The sequence below is a fragment of the Apteryx mantelli genome, chromosome 2, assembly GCF_036417845.1.
Source record: "Apteryx mantelli isolate bAptMan1 chromosome 2, bAptMan1.hap1, whole genome shotgun sequence".
Classification (NCBI taxonomy): Eukaryota; Metazoa; Chordata; class Aves; order Apterygiformes; family Apterygidae; genus Apteryx; species Apteryx mantelli.
In genome coordinates, this window is record NC_089979.1 from 5,560,681 (window position 1) to 5,574,630 (window position 13,950).

A 13,950-nucleotide genomic window follows, 5' to 3' on the forward strand; every position below is an offset into this window, starting at 1 on the left:
GCTACAACCACTGCTGGAGACAGACTACTGGGCTAAATGAATCCTTGCCCCGAACAAGTACTGCCATTCTTACCATCTTCTTGCCATTGTTTTAAGAGAAAGAAAATAATTTCCTGACAACTTATGGAGAAAAATGAATGGGTTAGCTATTTTTCTTTTCAGTTTTGATCACTTCTTTCAGTTGTTTTCTCTGTCCTGATTTTTTTCCTTATCTGGGATGCTGTGAGGCCAGTGTTTGAGCAGGAAGAAGGCTTGTGGATTGGAAGCTCTTGGGCCCATCTTGCAGAGGCACGGACATTACATCTCTGTCAAGCAATATCTGACAGGTCAGCAGTAGCAACCAGAGAGGGCCACAAAAGCAACCAGAAAGCAAGTTCCCCTTGCAGCTAGCACTCTCCTTCACTGCAGAGTAAACTCAAGGTAAAGCTTGAGCACCCACACTCTCTTATCTTGATTATGGGAGACTTTTACCTCCCTTGGCTTCTTGTAGAGGGAGTGGGGGAAACCTTGGATTAGCACAGCTCTCAGCAGCCAGTGCAACCACTATCCAGCTCAGGGGTTATCTTCCAGCCTGTTTGCTTTCCCTCCAGTTAGCTAATTTGAGAGCAGCTAAACTATATGTGGACACCTTGAGTTAACCTTTTTTCCAATGAACGATCAAGGTTCACTCCTTCAGTAGCTCTGCCTGCAACTGTGCAGGTCCCTAGTTGGTCAAACAGTTTTCCATAGAAGAAAAGATGTGATTTTTTTTTTTTTGATGGAGAACAGTTTTGGCCAGGAGAGACCTTTTTAGCTACTTTCATTTACAGTAAAAAAGGAAAAGCTTTTCAGCCATCCCTTACCCCTCCAACCCTTTCCCTGTCACATTTACACAATGATATTTTCTAGCTTCTTCACCTTTACAGTTTCCTTGTCTCTCTGTCATGCTGTTTACACCCTTGGGTCCCAACCCTGCAATCAGGGTGACAACACACTTTCTGTTCCAGGGTGAGTTTATCTGTCTCTGCCTTTCACTCCGGTGATTTCAGCTCAGTCTGGCACTCAGGCAGAGCCAGTGAGCTGAGCCATCGATCAGCTTGTTGACAGTCACTCCTTCTCCCTCAAGTTTGACTGACTGCTTTGCTGCAGACAGAAACTTCTCTTTGGATGTTATTTGCACCACGGTTCAAATATGGAGTTTTATTGGCAAGTCTGGACGAGCAAAGTCTGGGGACTCTGAGAAAATAATGCTTTCTCTGCAACAAGATCGGCAAACAAGAAGAAAATCCCAAATTCTGGTGGCTCCTGTGGATGTAAATGTAGGTTTAAAAGGTGACTGCGGCTTTTATCTAAACAATGATGAAACCTTTGAGAATACACACAACTACAAATATTTCCTGCTCCTATGGCCTCACAGAAATACTCAGATATTCTTCCACAAAGCACTACACCCGGTCTGCAGTTTGACGCTGCTGCCTGAACGGAGGAAGACTGCAAGCCTGTGACCATGCACGTGTGCCTCTGCCCTGCACCTCCGTGACCATCACACTACTGTGTACCCCCACGCACCACGGAGACCTCATCCATTCCCAGCTGCTCACAGGATCCGCTTCGACCCCGGGCTAACCACCACCTTCCAGCTAAAGGTTAATTACTCTGGGGGACATTTTCATCCAGGCTGTTGCCCGCAGGTTGCAATCCCTGCCGGAGTGCTATTTTTAGACCAGCTCCTTCGTTGCTATTGATCCCAGTCACCCTCTGTTAATTAGATACACACAACACACACAGTATTTGCAACTCATTTATCAATTCAGTTCAGCACCTCCCTCTCCTGAGATGTAATTTGGAGCCCTCCTTGAATCATGTTATTGATCTTTCCCAGCAACTTTGCTATAGGATTCTCTGTGTTGCAAACTATTTATAGATCCATTTTTTTTCTCCCGGTCTCCCTTGGGGAATCAGAAATGGGCAACAGCAATCAGACTTCTATTTTTAAGAAGGAGTCGATCGAACCCAGATATTTCCTCTTTTCCCTTTCTTTCCCCTCCTTCCCCCTGTTGCTATTACACACAGGCTTCCTTCAGCCGGCGAGGCCTTCTTGCTCCGTGTGGTGCTGTAACGATTTTGGTAACGCTCAGGTGATGTGATCCAGACTTTGCCCTGGATGAAATCTCCATCCCTGAATTAACAAAATGAATTCCTTCTCCTCCGACTGAAATCCTCCTCAGACTGAACCCCCTGAGTCCATGAGTTTCATGAAGGGCTTCATGGGGAGCCTGAGACCTCCCTTTCAAAGGGCTTCAGGCTCAGAGGCGGCCTTTTCAGCCCAGAGGTGTGATCCATTTTGAAGGCCCTGGGTTCCCACCACCTGCTAACATCTCTGGAAGGGCATCCAAGGGTCTTAGTGCGTAGTCAGGAGTGAGGTACATGGAGCTGCTCCTAGGGATGGAGGGATTAGAGTAGCATTCGGGGGAGACCTAAAATACGATGTCCTGAGAGTTGGAAGAGCCTGGAGAAGCTCAGCCTTCACCGCGTGCTGTTGCTTGGGTGGAGATGGGCATGCGGATGGGGGGAAGTGGGCACCGCTCATGGGCACGTGGCCCACGGTCCGACCCGGTGGCCTGCAAGGGGCAACCTGCGTGTGCGCGTGGGGCATGCGAGGCCGTGTGTGTGTGTGTGTGTGTGTGGCCGTGTGTAGGATGGGGTTTGTGGGAGGGAGGCTGTGTGTCGCGTCTGGGGGCACGGTGTGCGGGATGGTGCGCTACGCGTGGAGCAGGGTGTGCGTGGGGGCAAGGCCTGTGTGTGTGTGAGGGGGGTGCGGGGGCTGTGGGGTGGGGTGGCGTGTGCGGGGGCTGTTTAGCGGCACCACGCGTCGTGTGTGGGTGTGCGTGCGGGGGGCTGTGCTGGAGGAGCTGTGGCGAGTGTGGGGCCGTGGTGTGTGGGGGGTTGGGATGGTGTTTGTGGGGCTGTGTGTGGAGCTGTGGTGTGTGTAGGGCTGTGGGGGGGTTGTGGTGTGTGTAGGGCGGTGGGGGGGGCTGTGGTGTGTGTAGGGCGGCGGGGGGGGGCTGTGTGTGCTGAGGGTTGTGTGTGTGTGGAGCTGTGGTGTGTGGGGGTTGTGTGTGTAGGGCTGTGTAGGGCTGTGGGGGTGTTGGGGTGTGTGTAGCGCTGTGTGTATGGGGGGGCTGTGTGTCGGGCTGTGGTGTGCGTGGGGCTGTGGTGTGTGTAGGGCTGTGTGTGGGCCTGTGTATGTGTGGGGCAGCGTGTGTAGGGCTGTGGGGGGCTGTGTGTGGGGCTGAGGCGTGTGTAAGGCTGTGGGGGGCTGTGTGTGGGGCTGAGGCGTATGTAGGGCTGTGTGTGGCTGTATGCAGGGCTGTGGTGTGCACAGGGCTGTGTATACGGCTGTACGTGAGGCTGTGGTGTGTATACGGCTCTGTGTGTACGGTTGTACATGGGGCTGTGGTGTGTACAGGGCTGTGTGTAGGGCTGTACGTGGGGCTGTGTGTGGCCGCGGCGCCCCCCGGGCGCTGCCTCCGTCCCGCCGCCGGCCCCGCTCGCTCCCGCCTCCCGCTGCGGGGTGGCGGCGGCGGCGGCAGCAGCCCCGGGCGCGGCCGAGGCCGGGGCGGTCCCGGCGCGCGGCTGGCAGGGGGGAGGGGGAGGGGCGCGCGCCACCTGTCCCGGCCGTTAACGCTCCGCCACCGCCGGCGGCAGCGAGGCCGCAGCGCGCGCGGCGACCGACCCGTCCCGCGCCGCCCTTCCCCCCCCCCCCCCCCCCCCCACACACACACACACCGCGCCGAGCCCGGGGCAGCGCGGCGAGCTCGGCCCCGCCGCCAGCGCCCGGCCCCGCTTCACCGCCGGGGCGTGGCCGCGCCCGGGGAGGGGCGGCGGGAAGGCGCCGCGCCGGGGGAGCCCCACGGCCTCTGCCTGGCAGGGCGGCGCCGACGGGGTTAACGCGCTGCCCGCGGCGGGCCGCGGCGAGCCGCCCTCCGCCCCGGCGCGCACACGCACACGCTCACACACACTCACACACTCACACACACAGACACGCTCACACGCGCGCGCGGGCGATGGCTGAGGGGCGCGGGCTTGCTTTTCCCCGAGATGATGTCAAGAGCTTGGGAGAAGGAGGAGGAGGAGGAGGAGGACGGTTGCTCTTTTGCTTAACGGCTTTGTTCTAAAACCATCCGAAATAAAGCCCCGCGCGCCTGCGGAGCAGCCGTGAAAGTAGCCTTTTTTTTTTTCCTCTTTTTTTTTTTTCCTCTTTTTTCTCCCCTTCCTCTTCGGTGCCGTGTCCGCGCGGGGCCGGGCCCCCTCCCGTCTCCCCGGGCCGGCTCTCGCCGCCCGCGGAGCGCCCGGCTGCTCCGCTCCTCCCGGAGGCTGGAGGCAGCGCCCGGCCGCGGCGGCAGCTCGCCGCGGCGCCGCCCTGCCCCGCGCAGGTGCCCCGCCGCTCCCGGACCGCCCGGCAGCCGCCTCCTCTCCGCCCTCCCTCCGCCGCCGCCGCCAGCCGGGGCGGCTCCTCCCGCTCGCCGCGGCTCCTGCGGGGCGCCGGCTCCCCGCCGCCGCCGCCGCCGCCGCCAGCGCCACGCCGGCGGCCGAGCGCGCCCGCCTCCCGCCGGAGCGGCGGCCCGGCCCGCCGCGCCCGGGGATGCTGCCCCCAACTCCCCGCCCGCCGCCTGACACCGCCGCCGCCGCCCTCGCCCTCGCCCTCGCCCTCGCCGCGCCGGACGCCGCTCCGCTGCCCGCGCCGCGGCCACCTGCAGCAGCAGCAGCAGCAGCAGCAGCCCGCCCGCCCGCCGCACCGCCGCGCAAGGAGTGAGGCGCCCGCCGCCAAGCGCCGGGGCCGGGGCGGGCCGGGCCCCGCCGGCCCTCCGCGCCCGGGTCCCCGCCGCCGCCCGCCGCCCGCCGCCCCGCCGCCCCGCCGCGCCCCCCGCGGATGGGCGCGCTGCCGCCGCCCGGCCCCCGCCGGCCCCGCGGCGCCGCCTGAAGAAACTTGGGACGGCGGCGGCCCCCGGCTGCCCTCGGCGCCCCGCCCGGGCTGCGGGCGAGCCCCGCGCCGCCGCGCAAACTTCGCGGGGGGACCCGCCTGCCGCACCACTCCGGCCCGCGGCGCCCCCCGCCCCTGCGGCCGCAGCCGCCGGCGCCCCCTGCCCGCGGCGAGAGCGCGGCGGGGCCCCGCTGCCGCCGGCCGCCGTGCTGGGCAGCGGCGGCCGTGCCCTGGATGGCCCTGCGCACCGGGACGGCTTGGTTCGGGCAGGTCCTGCGCAGAGTGTCCCGGCTGCAGGGCACCTGGTCGCGGCGCTCCAGCAGCCTCCTGTGCCTCTCCTCCTCGCAGGAGCCCGAGCAGGCGGGCGGGGAGCGGCCGCCGCCGCAGCACAAGCTGCCCCGGAGCAGCGGCAGCGGCGGCGGCGGCGGCGGCGGCGGGCGCCGCCGGCCCCCCCGGCAGCCGCCCCCCTGCTGCGGCTGCTGCGGCCTGTCGGATCCCCGGGCGGCCAGGGGGGGACATGGTCCCCTCACTCGCCCCTTGCTGGCGGCCATGAAGAGGCAGAACGTGCGGACCCTGTCCCTCATCATCTGCACGTTCACCTACCTGCTGGTCGGGGCTGCCGTCTTTGATGCCCTGGAGTCCGACAACGAGATGCGGGAGGAGGAGAAACTCAAAGCCGAGGAGATCCGGCTCAAAGGAAAGTACAACATCACCAGCGAGGACTACCGGCAGCTGGAGTTGGTGATCATGCAGTCCGAGCCGCACCGGGCCGGCGTCCAGTGGAAATTCGCCGGCTCCTTCTACTTTGCCATCACGGTCATCACGACCATCGGTGAGTGTCTCGCCTCGGGGTGGCCGGCCGGGGCCAGGGCCGGGGCTGAGGCAAAAAGCCCCCGTGTTTGGGAGCAAGGGAGGGGGGCAGGGGGCTGTGGCTTGCAAAAGGTTAAGTGCAGGATGAGTCTCTTGGCTTTCCCTCCCGCAGGGACTGTGTTATCTAATTCACTGCTCTCCACGGGCACTTGTTGAACTTGGAGGTGTCCCGCACCTCTTCCCCTGGAGATGGAGCATGTGTCCCCTGGGACACATGGACTGGAGAGGAGTGGGGCTGGCCAGGTGGGGGGACTGGCACTGGCCAGGCGGCTAACAGCAAGCTGTGGCTGGGGTGGCAAGGAGAAGGGGAGAAGAGGCGTGATGACAATCTCCTGGGGTCCTCTGCAAGGAGAACGAGGCCCTGTTGCTGTGCACCTCCTCGGACTGTGCATGCACCTTCACTTAAGAGACACGGGGGAAACTTAGGCAAAAAGCTGTTGGATGAGGACGGAAATGCTGAGGACAGAGGAACTGGATCAGCTGTGCAACCCCTTGGTGTAGCCACTTAGTCCTGCTTTCACAAAGTTTGTTTTGACGTTGACAGGGGCTGCAGTAGGGGTTCCCTACACCTGTGGTCCCATAGCTGGGCCTCTCCTCTGCATTCCCAACGTGTTCCTGAAGTTTTCGGTGCAGCTAGAGAGTCTGATGTGCCAACAGGTCACAGAGTGTGTCTCCGCTTTGCAGGCACACAGTCCAACAGGCAAAATGATACCTGCTGTCACATCTTTGTCGCTGAGCGTAAGCATGCCACGTCCCAGGACTGTAGAGGGACAGTCAGTGGACAGAGCCACAGACTGTCATTTTGTACTTCTCTGCTTCGCTCAGCTAAAACGGAGCGTTTCGCATAAAGTTTGCTTCCCCGCCGTAAAAATAAATACCACGATAACTAGAGGCTGTAATGTGCCGACAGAACTGTGCTACAACTCTTGCTTCGGCTTGATGAGCAGGGGTGTTTTTCCTTGTTTTGCATTAATTAGGGTGCATTTGGTGAAGCAGTTGATATGTCCTTCTCACAGCCCTTCTAGATGTGCCCCTCTAACATCTGGGGAGATCTGAAAAGATCTCTCTAGCTCGGTGGATGTTTGATAATGAATTATATTGAACAGGACAAGAAAGACTATCTCTCATTAATACAGAAAGACTCGATCTTTTTACTCTTTAGTGCTTGTTACAACAAATTTGCACATTAGCACCTCAAGATACTGTTCAGTTTTCAGCAGAATGTCCAATCCACTGTCCTTTGAATTTACTTGCATTTGTATTTGATTTTATTAGCTGGGACAGTAAATAATTTCCTACGGAAGACCATCTAACAATCTGAAGCCTATTTGTCCTTACAAAGATAAGATTTTTAAGGGATAATTTCTTCTTCTGTTTATGTTACTGCATGCATATATATATATATATATATACGTACATATGAATAGGCTAGAGAATATAGTGCAGAATACAACTTTGTAATAGCAAGGCAAATGAATTAGATTTCCTATCATTCATTACGATGTCAAAACTCTGTTTCTGCTCTGATCACTAATTCTCTCTTCCTCGATACGTGTCTTGTCATTTATTTGTGCTAAGTGAATACTGGATTATCATGCCCTTCTGAATTAAGTACAAGGCTTACACACACATGCCCATACGCTCACTGTGCCCTGTACTCCCGCTCTAAGAGATGACTGCAATACTTTCTGTGTTCTTACGCTCTGTTGGTGACAGGTAGAAAGGGCTATAGATGTTGGCTGCTTAGACAGTATTTTACTTGGAAACAAGTACAACTTGCTTGGGAAACCTTACAATTTTCTCGTGCAGAGAGCTGAGACTCATTTAGGAAGCTCAGAGCGTGTCAACGTGCAGAGGATAAGTGTACATTTCTGTAGGCAGAGATGCTTTGGGATGTCAGAAATGTTTAAATTTAAAATGTGTATAGCAACGGGGAACCACTGGGAGGAAGAGTGGTAATAAAGAATGGTGCAGAAAGACAGACGTCCTTTAATGATTGTTCATTTAGGAAAAACTGCTCCAGTAGGATACGTGATCAGTCTTTCAAAAGTTAATTAATAGTTACTATCTGCATTTTGCCAAATATACTTTTCTTCTATTTTGCATATGTCTTCAGTGCTAGAGTAGCTTAGTGATGTTATCTGTTCCGTTGGTAGTCTGTAGAAGTGAGTGTGGAAAGTTTTTCTTTAATTTCTTATTTGTACTAGAAGAGTCTGGTTCACAGGGGGAAAAATACTTTCTCTACTTAAATTCTGAGGAATTTAAGAAAGGATTTCCTCTCTGTGGTATTGTTTTCTGCACGGGGCAGTGATCTTCAATGTTTGTATTAATCTTCTACGATGATTCTTATTTTCAGTCTAACCTGGTGTATGCTCTCACATACATTTCCTTCTCCCTCTCAGACCTTCCAGACAGACTTCAAGAAGCACATGCATTGTATGCCTTAGTGAACATGCTTTAGTCAGTAAGTGTCCCTGTAAAAGTGCCTCTTTATTATCTAAATAACCATCTCAGGCTGAATTTTAAAATAGATTGAATAAAATACTTTGTTGCCTATTCCGGAGTGGTAAATTTATCTCCACAGAGTTCTCTTAAAAGAAGTGCAATAGCAATCAGTGGACCACAAAGCCTAGCGATATGCATATGATAGCAGGCTAATTTACATCTAACTTAATTGTGTTCCTCGAGATTGCCGCGCTAGCAACATGTCTGAAGTGATTACCTCTTTATACTGCGTGGATCTAAACTACCGTGGCTTTAATGTAACCAAAGGCGGTTCCGGTTGGCCAGGGAACGCGATCCAGCTGCAGGCAGCGCCCTGGCGGAGGCTGCTGTGCTCGCCGAGGGAGCGCGGGAGCGGGGCGCTGCGCGGGAGCGGGGCGCTGCGCGGGAGCGGGGCGCGGCGCGGCGCCGCACGTGGCCGTGGTGCTGAACTGGACAGCTCCCGCCGCCGCGCTCCGCCGCCCGCCGCCGCCCTCGTCTCCTTTAAATCCCCGTTCCCAAAGAATTGCTTTGGCTGAACTACGGAGAACGTTGAAAGCCTTCCACGCTAGGTGAAGCGGCGAGGTTTGGCCAGCTTTCACGTTTCCTCCAGTCGCTATCATTTTGCTTGTATTCGATGGTGGTAGGGAGTCGTTGCGAGTTTGTCCATCCGAGCAAGAGAAAACAAAGCAAGAGATGATCAACTGAACAGGGAGAGGTTTTTTTCACCTGTGACCCAAGATTTTTTTTCTACTCTCCAGGTGCAATGTTGTTCTATTCTACTTTTTTAACTGACCCAGCAAGGAAATTAACAACTGCAGATGCTACCACATTTGAGGACTCTGCTCTTAAAATCCAGTAGCAGAAGAGAAATACTGTGTTTTCACAGAATTTTGGTCACGTTTGAATTCTGAGAAAGTTTTTAGGTGATCAAAATGAACTAATAAGCTCCTATTGGCTCTCAGCACTTGCTAAATTTATTTCAGGATTCTTCTCACTTAAGAGTTAGTTAGTATCATTTCCTATCCATTTCCAGTTACCCAGCCAAAATGATGACAGGGAGTGAATTAATCCAGTTCTTCATCCAGCTACTTGTCTTTTATGTGATACACTGTAGAATACGCTACTGAGTTAGTCAAGAGGCTGGATATGATGTATAAAAACATCAAGTTTTGAAAATAAAATGTAATTCCTAGGATTTCTATTATTTTTAATGCCCATTTCTGCAGGTTTATAGGGATGAACAAACTATTTATATATAAGCAGGTGTTGGCACTGTCAAAATGTGTTATTGGTATGGATATCGCTCCATCATTTAAGCCTTAAAGGGTGATAGTCATACTTGATTTAACACCACCGAGCTCTAGTAAACACTGACTATTTCTGGAGGCTTGTGTAGAATGTAAAGAAATGAAAGCTGTTTATGTCACCCTAAAATGAACTGAAACAACAAACAGATTGAGGATTTTTATTTATTTATTTTTTTTTCTCAGAAGCGACTATGTAAGAAGAGCAAAATGCAGACAGAGTGTGCGCTGCAAATTGGAAGGCTCTTTTTTCGAGCTTTAGGCCATTAATATCAGTCTCTAATCTACTATAAGCAGTGACCAAACTGTTCTGGTGAACAGAGACAAAGTATTTTTAAAGAATGTGGTGCAGTACCTGTAATGATGAATGGAATATCTACCTGCTGACAACTGTTTGGCTACTTAGTAGCTAACCACTTAAGAACTGGCTACATCCAGATGAGAGGATTACTTACTTCTGGCAGATGGTTGCCTGACAGGGAGTTTGATCCTGCATTAATGAACTAAACAAACACATGCTTATACCCATTTCAGGGTAGTAGTTAAGTCTTCATAGCCTTTCTTTGCTGCATCTGTTTACCTTTCTGTAAAATGGGTATAAAAATACTCACCAAGCTGGTAGTGTTGTGATGTCTCTAATTTGGGTCAGGAAAAAAAAGTCTTTTTAAGTGTGAATTGTTTGGTCAGTATTGCTCCTTCTTTAATGCCATCTCCTGGTGTTTGGACTCTGCTCTTGATTTTTGATAGATAGCAATATTTAACAGCAGACCATTGAAAAGCTTTGAGTACAGAATCGTGGCAGATGGACAATTTGCAATGGAAAGAAAGAGAAGAAAGGAAGAAAAGACACAAAAAGGGAAAGAGAGAGAACAAACACCCATACTTTGGTCAATTAATTGCTGCTTTTGTGGCTTGCCAGGATTGTGAAGGTCATACTTCATTTGAAACACTCTTATTAATACACTCAGGTGAAAGCAGAGAGCATGATTTTCTGCTGATATGAATGCCTGTAGATCTACTGAAGTGATGAAGCTATTCCGATTCACACCATCTGAAGCTTCAGTGGGGAATACTGGATGATGGGGACTTGTAATATCTGCTGGTGGTGTGTCCAGGGCAAAGAGGAGGTCAGCTTCAGTGTTCCACGTGAAGATGCACTCTGTGACAGAGTTTGCTTCCCTGCATTACAATATCCTGCAAGACTTTTTCACGCTATATCCTTTGTCTCATTGAGAATTACAAAACAAAACAAAAAAATCCAAAATAGGGTTCTGCTGACACAGAGGGGCCTTGGTGTGGCTGCTTTGCTCACATGCTCACAGAAACAGTTTCTCAGTTCTTGAAAACTGGTTTTGCAATGATACCTCATGTTCTTCCCAGAGGCACATTAGCAAAAGCTTTTTTAAAAATCACTGATAAGGCAAAAAGATAGCTCAGACTGATGCTTGAACTGCAACTTCCTGCTGTATGGCTTGCTGGCAGTGTAACTGCAATATCCAGTAATAGTCTGAAAGTGGTTTTGGGGAAGCACTAAGAAACCCCTAGCCACTCAGCTGGGTGATGGTGTCAACTGATTTCCTTAGCGGAAACAGCCTTGCGAAATGAGTGTCTTACAGTTTTGTCAGGATTTGGTGCTCTTTCTTTTCTTCCTAACTTTTCTTAGCTTCCTCCTTAAACTGAAGCATGTGAGATTTAGATTAGGCATTAGGAAACTCTTCCAACTGTCAGGGTGGTTGCATGCTGGAAGGGATTGCTTAGAAGACTGTGGAATCTCCATCACTGGGGAGTTTTAAGGGGAGTTTAGACAAACATCTGTCAGGAATGGTTAAGTTATAGCTGCTTTTGCCTTTGGGGAGGAAGATGGACTAGCTAACCTTTTGAAGTCTTTACAAGACAAATGTTCTATGATTTTTTGAATCTTCATTTCTCCATATGTCTTGAACTCTGATAGTTCCTGGGATAGTTTGTTTTTCTTGAGAAAGAAAGCCAAAGATCTTTAATGACATTTTCTCCATTATATGGTTTTTGCACATGCTCATTGATTATTTTTCTATGTGGTAAAATAATTTACGTGCCTTTGCAAGTGTCAGAATAGAAATATCTATGTTTGCCCACTGACAATGCTATAAGTTACGGTGTCAGTGAGTCTTTTGGGATAGGAATTAGCTGAAGAAGAAAATGATCCCACTGATATAAGGATGGGAAACAGAAATTTACAGGATAGAACTGGGAGGAAGAAGTCTTATAGACTAAGAGTAAAGGAAGAGCCATAGCTGTTAGCTATGGACTTATGCCTGCTTATCCTAAAGAGAAAACAAAATCCCTTTGCTTTCTGTGGGTTCAGCATCAGAATTATGAAGCTTGATGTAAAGGAAAACTGATTAATGGAGAGCTTCCCTTTTGGACTGCATGGGTTTTGGGACAGACTCTCTGAATCATTTGGTCTGGCACAAAGCAAGGGCCAGAAAGCTGTCATCTTCCCTTGAAGGCAATCTAAGCTGAAGTGCTTAGTTCCTTCAATGCTGGAGAATATTCCTTCATAAATGATGAAGGCAATGCTCGTAGCTTAGAGCTGGTGTTACACAGCACTTTATATTCAGAATACTGTGCTGACATTAGGTGATTCATCTTCACAACACCTCTGTGTAAAAATTATCTTCAATTTAGAGACAAGAAGGTAAAGTGACTTTCTGAAGATTCAGGTTGGGAACTATTCTAATTGCCAAACAGCTCACTTCACTGTCTTTCAGACCACATGGCATTAGTTTATAGCCAGATTAAACAGTGAAGATGAACCAAAGGCACAAATCCGTAATGAATTCATGGTGATATTAGCAAACTCCTGCACCTTAGGTCTTCTGACTTGCAATAATAACAGAACCTGGAGCCTTATTATGTAAAGGGACATATACAATTCTGGATTATTATCTCTGTTATTACTATGTGTCCTTTTTCAAAGGCCCTTTTGTGAATTTAGATACCTGATTCCTAAGGATTTTTACTGAAAATCCTTGACTAGATTCAGATAATGGCTGCCTGAAATATCCCTTGCCCATGTAACAGATGCTGGCAAGGACACTTGCTGATGATGCAAAGCTAATCAGGAAGAGACCTTGCTGCTTCTAAGTAGGACTAACAGGTTACTGTGCACTTGCAACAGATGTTTGTTGTATGTAGCAGACCTGTGTTTTTCATCTCTTTTCAATATGTGGATTTTTTGAATGGAGGTATAGACTACTTTAGAAATTTCACATCTGTAGATTGTTGTGATGCAAATGTATTTTTTCTTGGTTACCTTCTCTGGATGTAGTCCCTGGAATCCACGGACTCCAGGCTAAAATCTACGGATAGGCTCCTTCCCCCATGTTACCTGTATCCTTCCAGGAGTCTGAGACGTGACTAGCTACAACTGAAGTTGATATCACTGGCAATGTAGCGACTGCAGTTTCTTTGATTAAAGCAAGAAGGTGTATGAATTAGGGAATATTAAGCAAAAAGAACCAGAAATTAAGGCTGGTTGTAAATAATGGAGAGAATATTTTAAGTCACATTAGCTTTGAATCAGACTGTTATTTGACATGAATTACACAATGCAAGGGGCTATACTCCATAGCAAACCAAATCCTAGAAAATATATCTAATACAAGATGAATAATAATCATTAAAAGAGAAGAATGCAAGTAATTTTCTGAGCTGACACTCTTGGATCTCACTGTACGGAGCAGTTTTTAGATTTTTATTCTTTTCAAATGATAAAGCAAGCAAATTTTGATGAGTTAGAGTTTATGTTGTCCTTGACGTTTATACTGATTTTTTTTTAACAACCAGGCGTGGAAAGCTAAACTACATACCTACTACATACCTAACTTTTAGCAAAGAGAAGTCTTAAGGAAGAATGTGGATGCTTTTTATTCTTTTTATTTATTTCGGTGGTGAGTTTTTTGAATTTCACTTTCTTTCCTCGTTGCCTGACAGTTAACAACCTCTTCTAATCCACTGAGACATTGTTTTGTTTTTTGTTTTTTCAAGTGTAATGTGCACTTTCTTCTTACCTCTTTTGGGGGAAAATCCTTTGACGTTTCTTAGCAGCTTTTTCCTTTTTTAAGAGTTACGTGACCTTTTTTTTAATATCTGGCCGATTGCCACAGGAGGCTTATGCAATAGTCAGTTGGTTAAAGGGTTCAGTATCCTTTTCAACTGCGTTCATTATGGAGATGATTAGGGCATGTCAGTGAAAGACATATCTCTATTAAGGACTCATGTACAAGTAATATCCTACTTGTTAGGATAATTAGGAGGGAATAGACTATATTGTCCTTTGACTTCTCT

The 13,950-nt window shown here is 50.2% G+C and overlaps 1 protein-coding gene across 1 annotated transcript in view; it reads left to right on the forward strand.

Annotated features, from left to right (window-relative positions):
* Positions 1–5,197: 5,197 nt before the first annotated feature.
* KCNK9 (potassium two pore domain channel subfamily K member 9) overlaps positions 5,198–13,950 on the forward strand; it is an 84,725-nt gene continuing 75,972 nt past the window's right edge. The window contains exon 1 of the mRNA XM_013961464.2: positions 5,198–5,795. Coding sequence (XP_013816918.2) covers positions 5,198–5,795 — 598 coding nt within the window. The remainder of the gene's footprint in view (positions 5,796–13,950) is intronic.